This window comes from Tiliqua scincoides, chromosome 10 (assembly GCF_035046505.1).
Source record: "Tiliqua scincoides isolate rTilSci1 chromosome 10, rTilSci1.hap2, whole genome shotgun sequence".
NCBI classification, from domain to species: Eukaryota; Metazoa; Chordata; class Lepidosauria; order Squamata; family Scincidae; genus Tiliqua; species Tiliqua scincoides.
The window spans coordinates 13,388,185-13,408,175 of NC_089830.1; the positions used below are offsets into that span (position 1 = coordinate 13,388,185).

Sequence of the window (19,991 nt, forward strand, 5' to 3'; positions counted from 1 at the left end):
GTGATGACAGCAAAACTCTAGCAGGCGTTGGCCATTTTTGTTCATCTTCCCAGTGCTGAACTGACCTAAGCAAGTGGGCCACGAACTGTTATCAGCACCAACGCTAGCATTGAAATCGCCGAGGATGAACAATGGATCTTTTACGGGGATCTTCTTGATAGTGGTGGCCAGATCATCATAGAATTTGTCTTTGGCTTCTGCTGGAGACAACAGTCGGTGAGAGTGACAGGTCCTGCTGATAACTGGAGCTGCAGGGACAAAATTCTTTCACTTCCCACAGTAGGTGGGATGATGGATTTCAGCAGGGTATTTCTGACCGCAAAGCCAACACCATGTTCCCTGGTTTCGTTTGGTGGTTTTCCCTGCCAGAAAAATGAGAAATTTCTCTCCTTGACAGATCTGGAATCTGGCAGCCTAGTCTCTTGAAGGGCGACGATGTCCATCTGCAGTCTGCTCAGCTCCTTATCGATGACAGCTGTTTTGCGTGCATCGTCTATTACTTGCAGGTCATCAGAGAAGCCAGGTTTCATTGTCCTTACATTCCAGGTGCCCAGCTTTAGGGCAGGAGTTTTCTGTTTTCTGTTGCATGGTGCAGAGTTGTCGATCCGCTTGTCGGTTTTCACCCTAAACCCCACGCACCCTGTGAGGTTAACAGACCGTGGCGAGGCAACACCTTACTGGCTGGGGACTGCCCAGTGAGATGCAATTATCTCTCCCACTGTCGGAAACAGCCCCTGGCATCACGCTCTACGGCAATCAAGGGAAGACTTATAACTGGTAACTGCTGCTTCCCGTGTTGTGCCGACACCATATGGCGAAGTTGGAGTGTCCTCTCCAGTGGAGGGGGAAGAGAGGGGAAGAGAGGGGAAGTGGAGGGGGAAGAGAGTGGAGAAGAAAGAGAGGGGTTTGTGGGTATCAGGAAATTGAAGAGGGAGCAGTGGTGAGACAAACGGGTTGGTAGGGGGACCAGGTGGCTGGAGGAAGTAGCTGCCTTTGGGAGAGCTCCGTCTCCACAAGGTTATTTTTCAAGTTTTTAGTGCCTTCTGTCCTAGGATTTGACAAGAAAAGATATTTTATATTTTGGCGGAGAGTCGGCTCTTTGGAATGCACCTCAATTGCATTTAATTAGACACTATCAGCCCTAATTTGTCAAACAAGATAAAGATTTGCTACAGCAGCCATCTTGAAGGGAAAGCCGTTGCTAGTAGCTTTTAACAACATTGCTACGTATAAAAATTGATTTTGCTGGAATGCAGAATTGTATGTTTAAAATTAACTTGAAGTGAAAGGAAAACAGTTCTCCAAACAAGAGTAGCCGGTTCTGTTTTTACAGTTTCCGTTTTATTTACACAAGTGCTTTAATTCCAACTTTCAAGATGGTGGTTACTAGGGCACAGAGTGCTCGTTCTCCCACACAAGGGAATAAGTCCAAGTGTATTCAAAGGCTAATGGATGATTTTTGTGTTTCTTCTAAAGTAGGTTCTACTCATGAAAAAGTCTTTTTTAAATGAAACTCTAAATGTCGATACAGCCGCTTCTCCAATTAGGAATGTGCATAGTGACCCTGCAGATAATAGCCTGTTTGTACAAACCCTATGTGGTAGGGAAAACTATGACATGGACTTAGTAAATGAGGGGCTTGATATTCACTTGATATTTCACTTGATATTGGAAACTGGTCTTTGGATCCTAATTTATTTCAGAAGCTTACGTGGCCTGTTGTGGGATCTTATAATATTTCAGAAGACCCCAAAATGACTATACAAGATACTCCGGACGAAGTTTTTTCCCATAATCTTACTGGTGCTAATGATGGACACTCTAGTTTTTTCTGCTCTCAGATGCGTGATCGATGTTTCCATATGGCTATAACGACTAAGGCAATATTTGAGAAGTTAAGTATGATGCATCAAGAAATTATGGGAATGAAAGCTTTATTACAACTCAATGTAAATTTAATAAGTGATGGAATTTTAAGAGCAGCTCCAACTATTGATCCTCTTAAACCCATTGGAGATCAGCAGACAGTGGATGTAACAACAATTGGAGTTAGAGATGTCAATGAAAGATCTAGCCGAATGGAGAAACAAGTTATGATCCCAAGAAGTCATGATTGTCAGCTGAATGATGCACAAGATAATTTGCAACCTTCCTTTGATTTCCAACCTTGTCAGGTTGGACTCAAGTATAATCAGGACTCAAGTATAGAAGAATTAAGATCAAATTTGACCTTTTCTAATAATGACCTCATAGTTATCGATGATTGGCATGATGAAGAAAATAATATTAGTCCCATTGCTTCTGCTACAGATAGCATTCCTGCACCGTCTTCTCAACTTTATTCTAAAGGTTTGATCCTTCCTTGTAGAGCAATGGAATATTCCTCTACCTTGGAGGCTGATCCAAATTCTAATGGTTATTACATTACTATAAATAATTGGCCCCTGGGTCGTCCAACTAATACATGCAGGTCTGCCAGAGAAGTTGAACAGACCATAAAGAAGATCCTGGGTGAGGATTGGAATGCAAAAGAGTCTTTTTTTTTTTTTTTTTTGTATTTGTCGATATCCAAATAATCCTGATATAAAATGGGGAAGAATTCTGTTAATTTTTAGCAATCTGGAACATGCACACCATTTCTGGGGACTACTCTATAAATCTGAGTTTATGCAAATATCTTTTAAATGGGGTCTGAATGATAAATTTGATAGAAATTTTCAGCCCCCTAGAAGGGAAAAAAAGGGAAGGTTTGTAGCTAAATATGCCTCATGGCAAGGGAAAAATAAATCAACTTCCCAGTTTAAGTCCAGAAATGACTTTGGAAAACATAGCGGAACAGCTAAGGACTTAATCAGACGAATTAGGGGACCGGAGCCTTGTCCCTCCTTTGTGACCTTTCCGAATAATATAGCCCTTAAACAGGTCTTGGATAAGTTATTCTGCAAAAGTAAATCATGCAGAATTGAGGAACCATTGCCTGAGAATTTTAAACCTTTGGGTTATTATAACTATCAAACGGTTCAGCGCGCCCCATTTTATGATAGGGATTGACCAGAATGGTGAAGGCCTCATACTCAGTCTATAAATCTTTTATCCTGGAACATTGCTGGTTGGCAAAATAAGTTAATTGACCCAGATATTACTCAGTATCTGTTATCCTTTGAAATTATATGTCTCCAAGAAACATGGCTTACAGATTCTGAAAGCCCTTTTTTGCAGGGTTGTAATGTATGGCATATGTCTGCGGTCAAAGTTTCTTTTCAAAGAAGAGGGAGTGGAGGTTTGGCCCTTTTTATTGCAGCTACCACAGGCCTGGAAGGCACAGAACTCACCTGTTTGTCTTCTAATTATTGGCAAGTTATACTGATTAAGGGATGCAGAAGGAGTTCTTGGATTTGTATAAATGTATATATTCCCCCGAGAATTGTGAACTCAGCAATTGTCATTTGGGATCTTTTTGGGGGTTTACTTGACACATTAACTGTTGAATATCCTAATATCCCCTTTATGATCTGTGGGGATTTCAACGCCAGAATCGGTGACAGTCTCAAAATGGAGTTGGCTTTTGGTATTGAGTCAGAAGTGAGTCATTGTCCATTTAGAGTGTCTTGTGATAAAATGATCAATAATTATGGTCGCTCTCTAATGAAGTTAATATTCCAATTCCAGCTCATTTGTTTAAATGGTTCCAATCTGGATAGCTCCAGAGGATACTATACATTCCTTAGGGAGAAAGGGGCAAGTGTAATAGACTATATTTTTTGTTCAAATGTTCTGTTTGGATGGATAAACTGTATGGCAATAGGAGATAGAGCGGACAGTGATCATCTTCCACTTATGATGTCCTTTAACTGTAATTCAATTCATACAAGGGTATTGACGAATACTACATTGCAAGGTTTGGAACAAGGAGTTAGAAGATTAAAATGGTCATTGGAGATTGATACAAGTGCTAGAGCCTTGTTGTACTCTGCACAATTACTAGAGAAAAGAAGGCAGGTGATACAGTCCCACTCTGATATAGGTGGGACTTACCAGCAAATTATTATGGCTCTTAGACCCATAGTATCGGCTCCCTTTCAAAAGAAGTCGAAGAAGGGCAATGATTCATGGTATGATCAAGAATGTATTATGCATAAAAAGCAGTTAACTAGAACACTGAGATATGCAAAAGTCGCTGCCAATAAAGAAGCTATGGAATGTTATTTGACTACTCGCAAGGCGTATAAACGACTTCTCCAAAATAAAAAAGAAAGGCTTTTATGTAGCAAATTGGAAGGCCCTGGAAGCTGCAACGAAAGAAAAAAATCAAATTCAATTCTGGAGTTTAATTAATAGAGGTTTCTTACATCAAACCAGAGGAATTGTAAATTCTATCTCACCTGTAACCTGGATTTCTCACTTTAGTTATATCTTTGGGAGTGAGATAGACTTTCCCTTACCATCAGTAGATATACCTAACTGCTCTGAATGGCTTCCGGTCTCATGTAATGAAACTGTACAATTGATTGAGATTATGAGGACAGGTAAGGCGCCAGGTGATGATATGATACCAGCGGAGATCTTTAAGATGGACCTGCATTGGTGGTCCCCTATTTTTGCCAATCTTTTCACGTGGATTAATCACTCTGGTAGAGTGCCTTCCGAATGGTTAAATAGCATAGTGATACCTAGATATAAAAAGGGTGATCCTAAGGAACCCTCACACTAGAGGCCTATCAGTTTAATCAATGTGGCAGCGAAATTATATGCCAGATTTTTATTGAATAAACTTATAGAATAGGATAACACCCAGGCTATTATTCATCATGAACAGGCTGGATTTAGAAAAGGCAGGAGTACTATTGATCAAGCATTTATATTACATCATATTATATGTAAATACACCAAGCATGCTAAAAGATCTCTTTATTTGGCCTTTGTGGATTTTACATCAGCTTTTGATTTAATTGATAGAGAGAGGCTGTGGACCAAATTATCCATGACCAATATAGATAAACGCCTATTGTGGCTTATTGAGATATTACACAGCCAAAATACACTTCAAGTGCGATTAGGCAATTTAGGTTATTTGACCAAAAAGATCCAGGTCAATAGGGGGGTTAAACAGGGCTGCATATTAGCTCCTTTTTTATTTAACTTTTATGTAAATAATTTGATCCCACAAATGTCCTCTCTATCTTTTTTTCCTCCTTCTATAGGAGATAGGAAGATTTCTATTCTGCTGTATGCAGATGATTTAGTTATGATATCTCAGAATCAAATTGGACTTAAGAGGATGTTGTATAGATTTGGTCAACTTTGCAAGGAAGAGCATTTAAAAATAAATTACTCTAAAAGTAAGATCATGATTTTTGGGAAGGGCTGTGTCAATCATAAATGGAAGCTTGATGGGCATGTTATAGAACAGGTAAATTCATTTAAATATCTTGGCATACAATTTTCAAAGAGTCTGACCTGAAAACAACATAGTGAGATGATTTTAATCTCCAGTGCCAGACAGATGGGTTTGTTAAAAAAAAATTTTTATGCTAGAGGCGGACAGTTAATTCCCCCACTGATTAAAGTTCATGAAGCAAAGATCTTACCTCATATGTTATATGGGGCAGAGTTGTGGGGAGACTCATTTAAGGGAAACTTAGAAGTCTTATAAAATAAATTTTTGAGACAAATATTAGGACTGTCTCCAGGCACTCCTGCGGTTCATATTAGAGCAGAGCTAGGACTGCCATCTTTAGCCATTAGAATGGACCTTGCTTACTTCCGATTTTGGAGAAGGATCAATGCTATGGAAGAGTCAGCTCTAGCAAAAAAATGCTGGAACGAACAGATGCTTATTGGAGGATGGGTCAATCAGGATTTTTTTAAGTTAAAGTATTTTAACCTGGAGTATGACAAGTTTCTGTGCCTGAGTCCTAAAGAGCTCAGGGAATGGATTTATGACTGGGAAACTTACCAAGACAAAGTTTCTTTATGGGAATCTCGATATTCGAGCTGGTATCCCCATATTAACATCCAGCATATGATGTCCATTTATTTTGAGACTCTGACTTACCCACAGTTAAGAAGAGCTTTTACTGAACTGAGATTTCAACAAATGCCTTCAGCATATTTAGAGGGTAGATATAAAAAAATTCCTATAGCAAAGCGCCTTTGTGTTTATGGATGTGGGCAGGTTGAAGATGTGTTACATTATTTACTGATTTGCCCCTTATATGGGAATCCGAGAAGCCGTTTTTTGGAACCAATAGTAAAATCCCTGTGTGGTTATTCCCCTGAACAATTAGTTTATTATCTACTTGAGGATTTACAATCAAATGTTACTTTTGCTGTGGCACATTTTGCCCTTGCGGCTATAAAGATAAGATTGTGTTTTATTCCATTTGTTAATAACTGAGTTTTACTGTATGGCACTATTATACTAAAGTATATATACATTTTATATATTTTATTTTTCTTTCCAAATGTAATGACCTATGGTTAAGCAATAAAGGATTTGATTGATTGATTGATTGATTGATTGATTGATTGATTGATTGATTGATTGATAAATTTTGACAAACGGGATGCAGTGGGGAGGGGGAAGAGAGGGGTTTGTGGGTATCAGGAAATTGGAGAGGGAGCAGTGGAGAGACAAACGGGATGCAGGGGGAAGGGGCAAGAGAGGGGTTTGTGGGTATCAGGAAATTGGAGAGGGAGCAGTGGTGAGACAAACGGGATGCAGGGGGGAGGGGAAGAGAGGGTTTTGTGGGTATCAGGAAAGCCTAGCACCCATGCTTAGAGATTTCCCAAGATCATGCGTCTGGAGCAGAGTCTGGAGTCTTTCTTTCCTGGGCAAGTCTATCAGTGAGCAAAGAGCGAGAGAGTCCTGTAGTCCCATTGCCGACTCCGTGTCCTAGCACCATTTTGAAAGTGCTGAGCTGCTGGCTGCTTCTACTAGCACTCTTGGCCTGGCAGCCAGCCACGTCCACCATTTTGAAGTCAGACCTAGACCAAGACTTCTTAATAAGCCATGAAAACTTGTTTCCAGTTTCAGCAGAGATGTGCCTTTGGCTGTCCAAAATCCACTTTCACGTCCTGACGTGGAGGTAGCTAAAAACAGTTTCCTCTCATGCTCCCCAAGAGAGATGGACCTGGCTACAGATGAAGATGACTTACAAGCAGGCTATTGGCCATCTTGACAGCAACTCTGCGTTGCTAAGCTAGCCTGGCAGCCATCTTCCCCGGAGGATGAGAATGGCATGTCCCAGCCCAGGTCTTCGGCACCGAGTCTATCTGGCTGTTTTGGAGTTCATTATCTACATGAAGTGTCCGCTCCCTGTTCTCTCCCTTCTGAAGACGACCGGAGGTTGGCAGGGGTCAGGCACGAGTCATACGTGGGTCTGCATGCGTTGGTGGGCAGGGCGCCCATAGTCGGACTGCTGGGACAGGGAGGTATAAGAGAAGCGGGAGCAGCCTGAGGTCTTACTGGCCTGGTCCGACTGCTCATACCCGCTCTCGGCCTTCTCGTAGCTGCTGGGCTTGACGTAGCTGGTGAAAGCCCGGCTGTAGGGGGCTGTGAGGTAGGCCGTCCCGCTGTACATGCTTTCCTGAGGGAAAGGTCGCTCGTGTGGGTCATAGGCTGTACGAGAGCCTGGTGTACCCAGGGTGTACCGGTGGGCATACTCATACAACTTGGGCTGGACCGGCCCAGCGGAAGGGTAGAGAGAAGATGCCCCAAACAAAGGTCGGGTGGTTGGCGTGTACTCAGAGAAGCTGCTTCCTAAACATTGCTCCTCATGGGCGCGGACCTTGTAGTAGCCATTGGTGGGATCCTGGGGAGGACAAAGACAGAAATGCCAATGAAGCAAGGTTAAGGTACCACCAAATTATTTGGAGGGCCGATTCACAGTGTGGTGCAATGGTTAGAGCATTGGACTACAACAAGGGAACCCCAGGTTCACCTCCCATAGCTGCTTTAGGAAAGAATGAAAAGAATGGACCAGTTATGGAGAAGTTCACAGGTAGGCCTCTTTGCCGTCAGGTGTGGTGGGCACTAGGTTAGACAGCATTAAGAGAGCATTAGACCCACTGCCCACAAATCTGCTATCCTAACTATTAGTGGAGAACAGAACTTTTCTGTTTCAAAGGCAGGATGCCAGCAGGTACCACCTGCTGAGGAAAAGATGCCAGGGATGATGTTCGTGTTCTAAAAACACTGGGAAGGCAGGGTATACATGTCTTAAATCAATGAATAAATGTCACCATCACACCCTGCTTTTGAGCATGTCGATTCATCTGGTTGGCACTTGTGGAAAGAGAAGGACCTTTTGGCATCACCCAGTAAGGCCACACATCTCTGGGGGTTCAAAGTGTACATTACTGTACACATCTTTGCTGAACCACACTGACTTAGAGCCTCAGTTTGGGTGGATCTACTGTGAGTCTCCCACACTCCCAGTTGAGCTCACCTTCAGTTCTTGGCTCCCCGTCACCATGGGCTCCTTGCCATCACCCTCTGTCTCACTCGGCCGGCTTGGGCTGCTATCGCTCGTGGTGATCTGCACAAGGATATCTGCTTTGGAGAGCTGCGCCCCCCGCTTGGCTGCAGGATTTATGGACAGACAGAGGTGTGAGCTGAAAACTTGGTCTTCTACAGGATTTCACTCCAGGGGATTTAAACAATGACATCTGCGCACATTCCAGATCTTGGAGAGCTCTGGGATGGGCATGAGAAAACACCAGGAAGTGGCAAGATGCACTGAAGCCCTTCTCTGATCTATCCCTATGTAGATTGGGTAGCATTATTCAACGGAGGCATGGGTGGATCCATATCCCCTTGGGCAGCTAGCTGGGAGAAGAGCAGGCCCATATATCTGCTGTTCGCAAGCTCCACTGGTGCCACCATTCCACCCACTGGTTTTCCCAAGAAACCGTGCAGGGGCAAGTGTCTGCGGGACCCCAGGAAAACTGCTCAAATGCTTGCGTCTGGAGCCGCCGTCCGTAGCAGGGAGATGTCAGGCCAATGGAAAAGGAGGGGGAGAGGCTTTGAAGACCAGGTGGGGATATTCAGTGGGCCTAACCAAGTCCACAGAACAGAGGAGCTCAGAGGAAGAGGGAATAACCCTGCCTCTATCCAGCATTCTGACAATGCAGCCTTAACTATAGGCTGGCAGCAAACAGATCATTTGATTTTGTACCCCAACTTTCTCCCCAAAGTGACTCAAGGATTGGTGACGTGGGCTGCAGCTCAGGGGCACAAGGCCCCACGTAATTCCTGGGAGGGCTGAGAATGGTTGGTTGGCAACCTTCAGTCTCGAAAGACTATGGTAGAAGCCTGCAGCACCCAGTATTCCCAAGCGGTCTCCCATCCAAGGATTCACCAGGCCTGACCCTGCTTAGCTTCTGAGAATGACACCTCACCTTTCCCACAGCGCTTCCGTCGGTAGCAGAAAGAGATGACAACCACCAGGAGCAGGAGAACAGCAACCCCGGAGGCAGCTAAGCCCCCCATGATCAGGACGGACGAGACCTTTGCGGGGAGAATTCATGCCCTTAATTACTCGCATTTGATTTCATGCCATCTTAAATGATACCTTGTGCTTTCTTCTGATTGGGGACCAGAGCACGAATGCAAGTCAAAAATGGATGGGTGTCAAAGCACAGACTTAGCTTGAAAATTTATTTTGGCCAGCAAAAAAACATAACTTTTTTGGTTGCAATCCTACCCTGCGCTGGAACAGGCAAGCCAAGAGGCTTGCGTTGTATCCAGCACAGGACAGGGGCCCAAGGCGGCCCAGCCAGAGGCAAGAGGAAACTTTTCCCCTTACCTCCGGGTAAGGTGACTTTTCCCCTATGGGTCTCCTTGGACTTGTGCCACCTCCTGAGGTGGCACAAGTCCAAGGACAGCGGAGTGGCTTGGAGCTGCTCCAAGCTCCCCGGGAACGGGGGTTGGGATCCAGCATAAGCGCTGGATCCCAGCCCCACCTCCCGCTCCCCACCGCCCGCCCTCCCCCCACCCAGGAATGCCTCCCTCCCCACCTTCCTTCCCGCCCACCCCAGAGGCTTGCATCAGCCCAGGCTGAACACAGCTGAAAGAGCAAACTGATGAACGTCAAGTGCAGTGATTCCCAAACTGAGGCTCCCTGGGAAGCCATGGAATCCAGCCAGAGGAGATGCAGAATCCTGGTGAAAATCTGCCACCCTATACACTATAGGATTGTAGCCCTAATGGGGAGCTGTGGCCAATGGCCCAGTAGGTCAAGGGAACTGCTAGTTGGAAAGGTTTGGGAACCACTGCCCAAGGGGGGATGAAAGTCAAGGTCATGTTGTGTCACATCAGTATTCTGCCCTCCCCCTCCAGGACCTCAGTCTCAAGCTGGAGATTATCCCCTTTTATTCTCCCAACAATCCCTGCCAAAGTATGCTGTACAGAGAGACAGTGGCTTGCTAAGGTGAGTTTCACTGCTCTGCTGGGCTCTGCACTTGGATCTCTCTGCTTTGAAAACAGGAGATCTGGCAGGGCCCCAGTGAGTTCACCATGAAGCTTGTTCCTGGTGAAATTAGTAGAGGGGGATGGGGAATCTTACCTTGGCGGCATAAGCTGACGGTAGCGGAACGTGCGCCAAAGCGATTCCATGCGGTACAGTTGTAGGCCAAGGTGAAGTCGCTGTCATGCGTTGGGTTGATCAGCAAAGCAGAGAGCACCCCTTGGTCGGTCACTATGGTGTCCACCGTGAACCGATCTAGCGAGCCAGCATCCAGCACCCATTCACCCCACGACCAGGCCTGTTGCAAAGAGACAGGGGGGCAAATCAGAAGCCTGGACAGGTAGAAGATGATGGCTGCAATGCTAACCACACTTTCCTGAGAGTAAGCCCCAGTGAACAAAATAGGACTTACTTCTGAGTACACCTGGTTAGCCTCGTGCCCGATGGGTACCAAGCCCAAGGATCGACTCTAGACGCTACGGGGACGATTGGCCATTCAGAACCTTCCAAGGTTTTGTGGGAAAATCTAAACTAGGGATTCTTAACCAGGGTTATCCATACCCTTTGGAGGTACCAGAACCCAATGAGGGAGGTATGGGACTCAGGCTGCAATCCTAACCACACTTTCCTGAGAGTAAGCCCCATTGAACAAAATAGGACTTACTTCTGAGTAGACCTGGTTAGGATTGTGCTCTCAATCTCTGAACAATTAAAAAAAATTGTTGTTAGATTAGGTGATTAACTATTACCATTATTTATATGGATAAGATTATTAAGTATCACCACTGTCAATGCAGATTGAGGCATTCTGATCCTTGCTATCCATATGTAAAGTAGAACCCCGCTGCTGACAAAATAGTGGTACCTAATAGGACTGGTGATGATGCTGATTCCTACAGACTAGTGAAGAAGGTATGGGGACACACTGGGCAATCTATGGGGGGTGGGGGGTCTGTAATAGTAAAAGGGTTAAGAACCCTGAACTAAGCAGTGTGGGTTTAAAATCATGGGTTCAATAACTCTACATTCTAACTACTTTGGCACACATGCATTCCACCTTTTCATCCAACTTCACAAATAATATCTGGTTTCTTTGGCATATGACATACCCTACTGCCTTTCCAAAGACTGGGGCTGGCCTTCTGAGGTGAGGGGAGGTTGTACACAGCCTGCCCAAGCCTCAGAAGGTCTTTGAAAAGCACTTCCAGCTTTGGTTGAAAACCAGGGGTGCCTTCAGGACTCCAGAAGGTCTCCAGGAGGCTTTATGAGGTGCAGGGACACTGCGGGCTACCTCCTCGCACCTCAGAAGGTCAGCCAGAGTCTTCAGAAAGACATTTTGTGAAAACCTGGAAGTGCCTCTCCAAAGGCTCTGGCTGAACTCAGAAGACCTCCTAGACACGACTTCCAGTCATGCCTGGGAGGTCCTCTGAGGTCCTCCAGTGGTTGGCAACCTTCAGTCTCGAAAGACTATGGTAGAAGCCTACAGCACCCGGTATTCCCAAGCGGTCTCCCGTCCAAGTACTAACCAGGCCTGACCCTGCTTAGCTTCCGAGATCAGATGAGATCAGGCATGTGCAGGGCAACAGTTGCTGCTCCAGTGTGGGCTTGCAATCCATGTTGAGTCAACTCCATGGATCACAACTCCATGGATAAGGAGGACCATCTGGTACATTCAGGCCTGGTTAAGGCATGAGGGTGGAGGGCAAAGGCGAGTCAAGCACTTACAATCCTGTCGGGGGGTGGGACGCTCCCCACCAAACACTCCAGCTGTGCCTTGGCCCCCTCTGCAGTCTGCAGGCTTGGTTCCGCGCTGATAATGGGCGGCCCTGAGGAAAAGACAAAAATGACGGATGCAATCAGGTCTGGTCAGATTTCCGCCAGGCTCACTGCAATAGGTTGCTGTGCATGACCTGGTTCCAAGACCCCTCACCATTCACAGCTAGTGCCTTCTCAGCCACTCCAATGCGTGGCACGATGGTTTTGCAGACGTACGTGCCGGCATCTTCCTGCGTCACAGCCTTGAGGTGTAGCGCGTTTCCATTGCTCGACACCTGTGGGTACAAGTGAATTCAGATTTATTTACTGAAATGAAGGGATCAGTGCTCTTTTTCCAGCCCAAAAAAGGATACCCGGCCTCAGTTATCTAACCAGGGAACAGAACATCCTAAACTGAAGGCCTGTTTGGACAGAAGGGCTTCACAATTTTTCTGAGGATTCAAAGTGGGTGGGTCTCCTGGTGCCACAACCAAAACTGTGTCCTGTGTGTTCACAGGCTCAGTTCAGGTGGGGAGGAAGGCAGAAAGGGGTGCCCCCCGTTGACCTTGGCAGACAGTCAGAATAAAGCAAAGGTTCTATATCTCTCTTACTACCACCATGGTCTTCCACCTGGCCCACTGTGCTACGAGACAACAGGAGGGGGTAGAGGTTGGTGTTCCCAGATTTGTGTTTGGTAAATTACACACAACTTGGGAACCTGAACTCCTTCTTGGTCCAGGCTAGGGTGAGAGGTGGACTCCCCGCCCAGGTACAGTTGAAAGAGGCATCAGAACCAACACCTACAGTCAGGGGCTTGGGCTGGGAGATAAGGCGGGCTCCAACTGCAGGAAAAAAGAGGAAAACAGGGGTTAGGGGGGCCCATCGCTCAGTAGTAGAGACCTGCTTTCCATGCAGAAGGTCCCAGGAGTGGATTTTCTTTTTTTTCTTTTAAAGACAGCGCTTGCCTTCTTTGTGAATGGCTTTTTGGTTGACAAGCAGTTCATTAAACATTCTTCTTAAAATCTGCAGTTTTATACACTGTTGTCTTCAATAGTGTGAATGAACGTGTGTTTATGCATGTATTAAATAGTTTGTTTTCAAAAAATTTGTATGTAGATACACATCTGCCTGTGCTGCTTCATACAAGTACTTATAAAATTAATTGGGGGGAGCTTTATAGTCAATTAAGGGTCTTGATCCGTGTGCATAATATAAAAAAACAAATTAAGCATGCTTTCTTGCTTCAGAAATGGTTATTTTTACTCATATGCAAATTGATGCAAAGGTAATGGATATATTAGTCACCTCGCTCTAATTGGGTGCAAACTCAGCTGTGAATGTGTCAAAAATATGGCACAAATGCCTAATTTTTACCACAATGATGGTCGCAGGTGGGAGGCCTTTGAGGTCTACCTGCTGGAATGGCAAGTGGGGTTACAGGAGAGAAGATCCTGGTGGGGGGAGCCCCACATCTGACCTGCCCACACTCAGTATCTGGCACCAATCTGGCACCAAGGTCACCCTCGTCATCTCCTTGTCCATCCTCCTCTTCCAAAGTGTTCCCACCTATCCCAGGATACACAGACCCAACCTGCCTCCTTCACTTACAATGCACATCCACCAGTGTGCTGCCGACGGCATTCGAGCCCTCGCACGACACGGGCTCCATGAAAAACGATTGATTGACTATCGCCTCATTGCTGTCCCCGTTGGCCTCCGGAATGGGCACACCTCCTTTGGCCCACCTGCGAAGGCATGCACTGGCATCAGACGAGCCCGGCTCATTGTAATCCCCAAAGCTGCCAGTAGAGGGCATCGTAGCAACATCACTATTGCTGTGTGATCTCTGGGAGGTTGGAGTCTGTTGGCCTTTTTACCTGTCGCCTGTCAGCTCCGGGTTGGAGGTGGCCGTGCAGAGAAAGCTCACTTTGCCACCCTCGGCGACCGTTTGCGGCTGCACCAACAGCATGACGACAGGGGGATCTGCAAGAAAGAGGAGCAGAGAGGCTGAAAACTCAAGAAGGGGGACGGAACCCACACCAATGTGCCCATCCCATCCCAGATCTACTCAGGCCTGGCCTATTTATTAGCTCCTACCCCTACATTTGCCTCCACTCTCCCATCCTTGCCCTTGTCTCTCGCTTTACCCCTGGGTAACAGCTGCTGGCCAGTATGGGTCTCCTTGAATTTGTGCCACCTCTGGAGGAGAGCACAGTGGCTTCAAACTGCTCCGTTCTCCCTGGGAACAGGGGTTGGGATCTGGCATAACTGCCGGATCCCAGCCCAACTATCTCTCTCTGCCCGCCCACCCCCACCCACCCCCGGGGCTGTCCACTGCTCACCCACACCCCACCCAGGAATGCCTCTGTCCTGCCTCCTCCCTGACGCCCACTGCCTCCCCCACGCCTACCTTTCACTCTTGCATCGGCCCACCCAGGCCATCGCAAGACTCAGCAGGGAAGCCGCCACAGAGGCTGGATTCAGCCTCCATGTGTTGGCGCATCTCCTTGTGGCTTCTGGCACGTTAGCGACCCTCCCGGGCCGGCGCAATAAACTTGTGGCCCAAGGCACGGTTAGGATTGTGCCCTTTGTCTCTTTTAGGGGTTTAGCCAACTCTTGCTTCTGAACATCCACGGACCTTCCCAGCCTTCGTCAAGGGCTCTGCTCTGACCATCAGAAAGGAAATGGGAGATCTTTGTGCTCCTAAGACAAGCCCAGGAGCACAGCCAGAGAAAAAGGTGGCAGCAGTGCTGCTTAGCAGTCTGTGAAACAAGAAGAGCCAATCAAGCTCCAAGCGTGCTTTGAAAAATCTGCCGGCTCACCTGGTGAACTACAGGAGGGAGAGAAGGGACGGAAGACTGCCGCTGGGCACAGGTGTCAGCTTCCGTGTGTCATTTGCAGGGATCCAATTGAGATCCAGCAGGGAGCTCCTGGAAAGATGAGGAATGATTTTATTCATTTGAAGAATGGAAGAAGCATATGCTGTTAGAGTTGGAAGGGAACTTGAAGAGCAGGGGCAAGCCAGGGCACAGGCCCCGCAATGGGGCTACTCAAGTCTGCGCTGGCTGAACCGCCACTTTGCAGCCTGACATGGAGGAAAGAATCTTCACCAGTCCCACCCCTCCCTGGGCCTGTCACTCCTGCACCCCGCCCCGGAATGCCTTCCCCCTCCCCAAAAACCTGCACCACCACCTGGGGTCGTGACTTACCTTTGGGTGCACTCTTCGCTCACAACAGGAGAGGCAGCTGAACGCTTTCCACATGTGCTGACTCCGGCGCACCCTCGGCATCACCTGGCAGGACAAAGTTCCAAACAACACAGTCCTGAGAGATGCCTGCATTGGCTCGGTCATGTCGTGAGAATGGATGATGGCCGGATCCCAAAGGATCTCCTCTATGGAGAACTCCTGCAGGGAAAGCGCCCTACAGGTAGACCACAGCTGCGATACAAGGACATCTGCAAGAGGGATCTGAAGGCCTTAGGAGTGGACCTCAACAGGTGGGAAACCCTGGCCTCTGAGCGGCCCGCTTGGAGGCAGGCTGTGCAGCATGGCCTTTCCCAGTTTGAAGAGACACTTGGCCAACAGACTGAGGCAAAGAGGCAAAGAAGGAAGGCCCACAGCCAGGGAGACAGACCAGGGACAGACTGCACTTGCTCCCGGTGTGGAAGGAATTGTCACTCCCGAATCGGCCTTTTCAGCCACACTAGATGCTGTTCCAGAACCACCATTCAGAGCGCGATACCAGAGTCTTTCGAGACTGTAGGTTGCCAACAGCCCTGGCATCTCAACTTGGCGCTGAGGCCCAGGGCTCATGGACATTCCTCACTGGGTGATGTAGATGTGCCTTATAGTACGTTTGTGACACCCAGTGCCATTGCTCGGAGGGTTTAGGATTGGGCTCTTATTTCAAACCCCTGCTCAGTGCACGGCCACTGATCACCTAACTCAGTAATGGCAACCAACACTGTCTATATTGTTTTGCTTTTTAATTCATTTTTTTCTTTGTTGGTTTGCTTTTTAGAGGCAAGGAAGGCAGGATAGAAATGTTTAAAAGTAAATTTAATAAGAAAACAAATTACCTCATAAGAGTGAGGCAACACAAAGATAAAAACAGCAGATAAAGTGGCAGCACTAAAACCATCTATTCTAACCCAGTTAAGCACCTTGCAAAATAAAAATGGTTATTGCCTGGTACCCAATCAGACAAGGTAGAAACCAGATGAGCTTCCATTGGGAGAGCATTTGACAGGTAGGGCACCACAGCCAAGGAGATCCTCTCAGCAGAAGTAGCCCACCCCACCTCAGCACAGATGGCACCCAAGGTGTTCAGAGAATGACTGCCCAAGGTGACCCTCTTCCATGATCAGACTAGGGAGCGGATGATCTTGCAAAGAGTAAGGGAAACAGGAGGGAATTTGGCAGAGGCAGACAGAGAGACAGTGCAAAAGAGAGGCAAAGAAATAAAGAGAAGAAGGAAAAGGGTGAGCAGAGGAGACCAAGGCCAACAATTCCTTGCACGAAATCATTTGTGTCAAAATCTTCCTTGTGCTGCTGAATCAAAGGGTCTTCCCTCTTTTCTTCTGTCTTTTGTTAAGAGAGTATTTAGCTTCAGGGCTCAACTGAAAATTGTATTTTTTAATTAATTAATATGTCAATTTTCACACTCTGCCAGGTGTTTAGATGGGCATTTTTTATTTAGACTCTCAGGAGTCTGAATTCCAGTCAAGACTTTAGGAGCTAATGAAGTATTATGCTAATATGTGATATGCTCCCTTCTGTGACAGACAGAAAGCACCTAGTGACACCAGAACACTCATTCCGACACTGCTGAATTCCAGGGCCTAAATCTGGTTTATACTTCCACATCAGCCATGGTCATGATTCTGCAGGTATTTGACTGATTGCGAATTCAAAGCACATACTGTACTCACCAGATCTTCCTTGTAGTATTCTGGTGGGTGCTTTCCAGTTGGCAAACACAGCCTGGCACAGTGGCACATAAAGCCCTGGATGCCTTTTTTGCTGTGCTTGATGAAGACCCGCTGTAAAATGGCCTTGGTGGCAGCACCAACCACTTTGCCTTCCTCATTGACATCCCTGCTTTCAAGACCTGAATGGGTGAGAGAGAAGGCCAATCAATCAGAGATGCCTGCTGGACCTTTTTCTTCTTTTAACTACAAAGTCTGTTTTGTTCTCTTATTTGTTTGTGCCTATCTCCATGCACGGGAAATCCCCTTTTCTTTCCAACTTCCTCAGTCCATCCCAAGCCACCACTGCCCTCTCTGCTTTTTGACCTCTCTATCTAACTGTGCCTTATGAGTGGGCAGAAAAAGACAGCTTCACGTAATTTTTATTTATTTTTTCAATAGATTTCTATCCTGCCCTTCTCCAGAACAACAGGAAGTCCAGGGTGGGTCACAATCACAAATTAAAATTCCAGAAAAAAACAAATTACAATGAACTTAAAAATATATCAAAATACAATAAATAAATCATGAAGTTTAAACAACCCCCCCCCCCAATAAGGTCAATAGAAAAGCAAAACAAAATCAACAGATACCAAGGTACACAATAATTGTGCACTGTTTTTGTTCCCCTCCCCCTAAAAAATGTGTATTTGAATGTAAATTGTGATGAAAGAGAAGGGTTAAAAGGACTCAAAGCCTAGCAGTTAGTGACGGCCCTTGATCTCTTGCTGTCCACTCTATTCTTCCTATTGGTCCGTTTGGGATTAACTGGGAAAAAATGATAGCTTTCTCTGCCACCTAGGGAGCTGAGTCAGAAGGAGGCTACCTTGGGGACCCTCCCTCCTTGGTGAACAGAGAGCCCCAAAATCTAGTGGGTTCCTTTTCTTCTGGAAGTTAAAACAGTCATGTAATGAGATTATCAGAGACCAGTGATGAACCTGCTCCCTCCTGGATGAACTTGGACCACAAAATCCTTAAAAAATATAGGGAGTTTATTAAAGGGCAAAGCTGCACTCCTCACTTACACATGAAGTAGGCAGGAAAATCTTCTTCTCTTAGGAAGCTCCCATTAATATGAGCCAGGTGTCCTAGAGAGACAGTGGAATAAATAGGAAGTTACTCTTGGAAAACCAACCTGAATCAGTATTAGCTTATGAGGGAGTGCTCTGAAGTGGTTGTAAAGTGCCATGAGACCTCTGGAGAGACCCATCTTGAAGGACAGCTTCAGTGCTCAGGGGATGCCTTTTGGGACTTCCTTCATGGTGTTGCCATCGACAATGGACGGAATGTTGATTCTTGGACTGTCAAGACAGCACCTAGGACTGCCAGAGATCTCCCTAGGTCAGTGTTTCTCAAACTGTGGGTCAGGACCCACTAGGTGAACCGAGAGCCAATTTCAGGTGGCTCCCCATATCATTTCAATATTTTGTTTTTATTATATTAGACTTGATGCTACCATTTGGGGAAATGTGACAAACTTGTACTTTTTACAGGCTAGAATGTAACACAGTAAATGGGACTTACTCCTGGATAAGCACGGGTAGGATTGCAGCCTATGACTGTGAAAACGTTTCCTGCTTATTGAATGCAAATCTTAGAGAACTTTTATAAAATGATGTATAGATGGTGTCTGACTCCAGGTAAACTGGCAAAAATGTATTAATATACCAAATAGATGTTGGAAGTGTACAAGACAAGAAGGAATGTTCTACCATATGTGGTGGACTTGTACAAAAGCAAAAATATATTGGACTTTGATAGACCAGCAAATGCAGTTGACATTTAAGGTAAATTTACAGATGAAACAAGACACTATTTTGTTGGGAATATTGGATGATTCAATTCAGAAAGACTATGAAACTATGTTTTTATAGATGACAACTGCTGCAAGAATATTGTATGCCAAATACTGGAAAGTTCCAGAGATACCTGTAGTGGAAGAACACTGGCTAAAGGTATTGAATTTGACAGAAATGGATAAACTTACAATACTTCTTAAAGATAAGCCAGTAAAAACTTTTATGGACAATTGGAAACCATTCATGGACTTCCTGCGCATTGAAGGGAGAGTGGGTCAAATAATCGATGGCTTTGATGAGTAGATAGGGGATTTAACTTTTATGTTTTTCTCATTTTTCTTTTTCTTTTGAAAATGTACATTTTAAATAAGTGTAGATTGTTTAAGATGTGATGACTAACTTTTTTGTATGATTTGTAGTAATAGAACAAAAAAATGTAGTTTGAGATCTCCACACTTGCCACACAACTTGTAATATCTTTATTCTTTTTAATTTGTTTGTATTTGCATTTATTAAAATAAAGAAAGAAAGAAAGATTTTCCTGCTTGATGATGTCACTTCAGAACATCATTTCCGGTGGGTCCTGATAGATTCTCATTCTAAAAAGGAGGTCCTGGTGCTAGTAGTTTGAGAGTCACTGCCTTAGGAGGTTGTGAGCTGAGACCAGTGTTCTCCCTGTGGGGCACATGTACTGTACCGAGAGGCAATAAACAAGGGGCATCTTTTAAGCATTAGGACCCACTTTTTTAAACGATACTCTATCAGGACCCACTTAGGTTTACCAGACTTTAAAAAAAGAGGTCTAGAAAGAAAAATCTATTTATTTATAAGGGATAATAACCAGAAAAAGACCCTGAAACATTTATCTCCCTATATTTACACGTGCTTGCAAACTGCAGCAGTTGGGCTCTTTGTAGGGTAATATGTAACTACAGTATCTGATTTTTGAATAGCCTCAGGGCTTGAGGAAATAGCTCAGCGGTTCTCAAACTCGCTGGG

General features: G+C 45.6%; 1 protein-coding gene and 1 pseudogene across 1 annotated transcript; both read right to left on the minus strand.

The window, feature by feature from the left end:
• Positions 1-10,608: 10,608 nt before the first annotated feature.
• On the minus strand, positions 10,609-14,199 carry LOC136661177 (kin of IRRE-like protein 1; the record flags this gene model as incomplete). Its single annotated transcript, XM_066638216.1, has 6 exons — positions 10,609-10,767; positions 12,195-12,295; positions 12,400-12,520; positions 12,930-13,066; positions 13,833-13,969; positions 14,102-14,199. Coding segments are annotated over 6 exons (753 nt in total), but the record flags the coding sequence as incomplete, so codon positions are not given.
• Positions 11,947-12,063, minus strand: LOC136661965 (5S ribosomal RNA; annotated as a pseudogene).
• Positions 14,200-19,991: the final 5,792 nt, after the last annotated feature.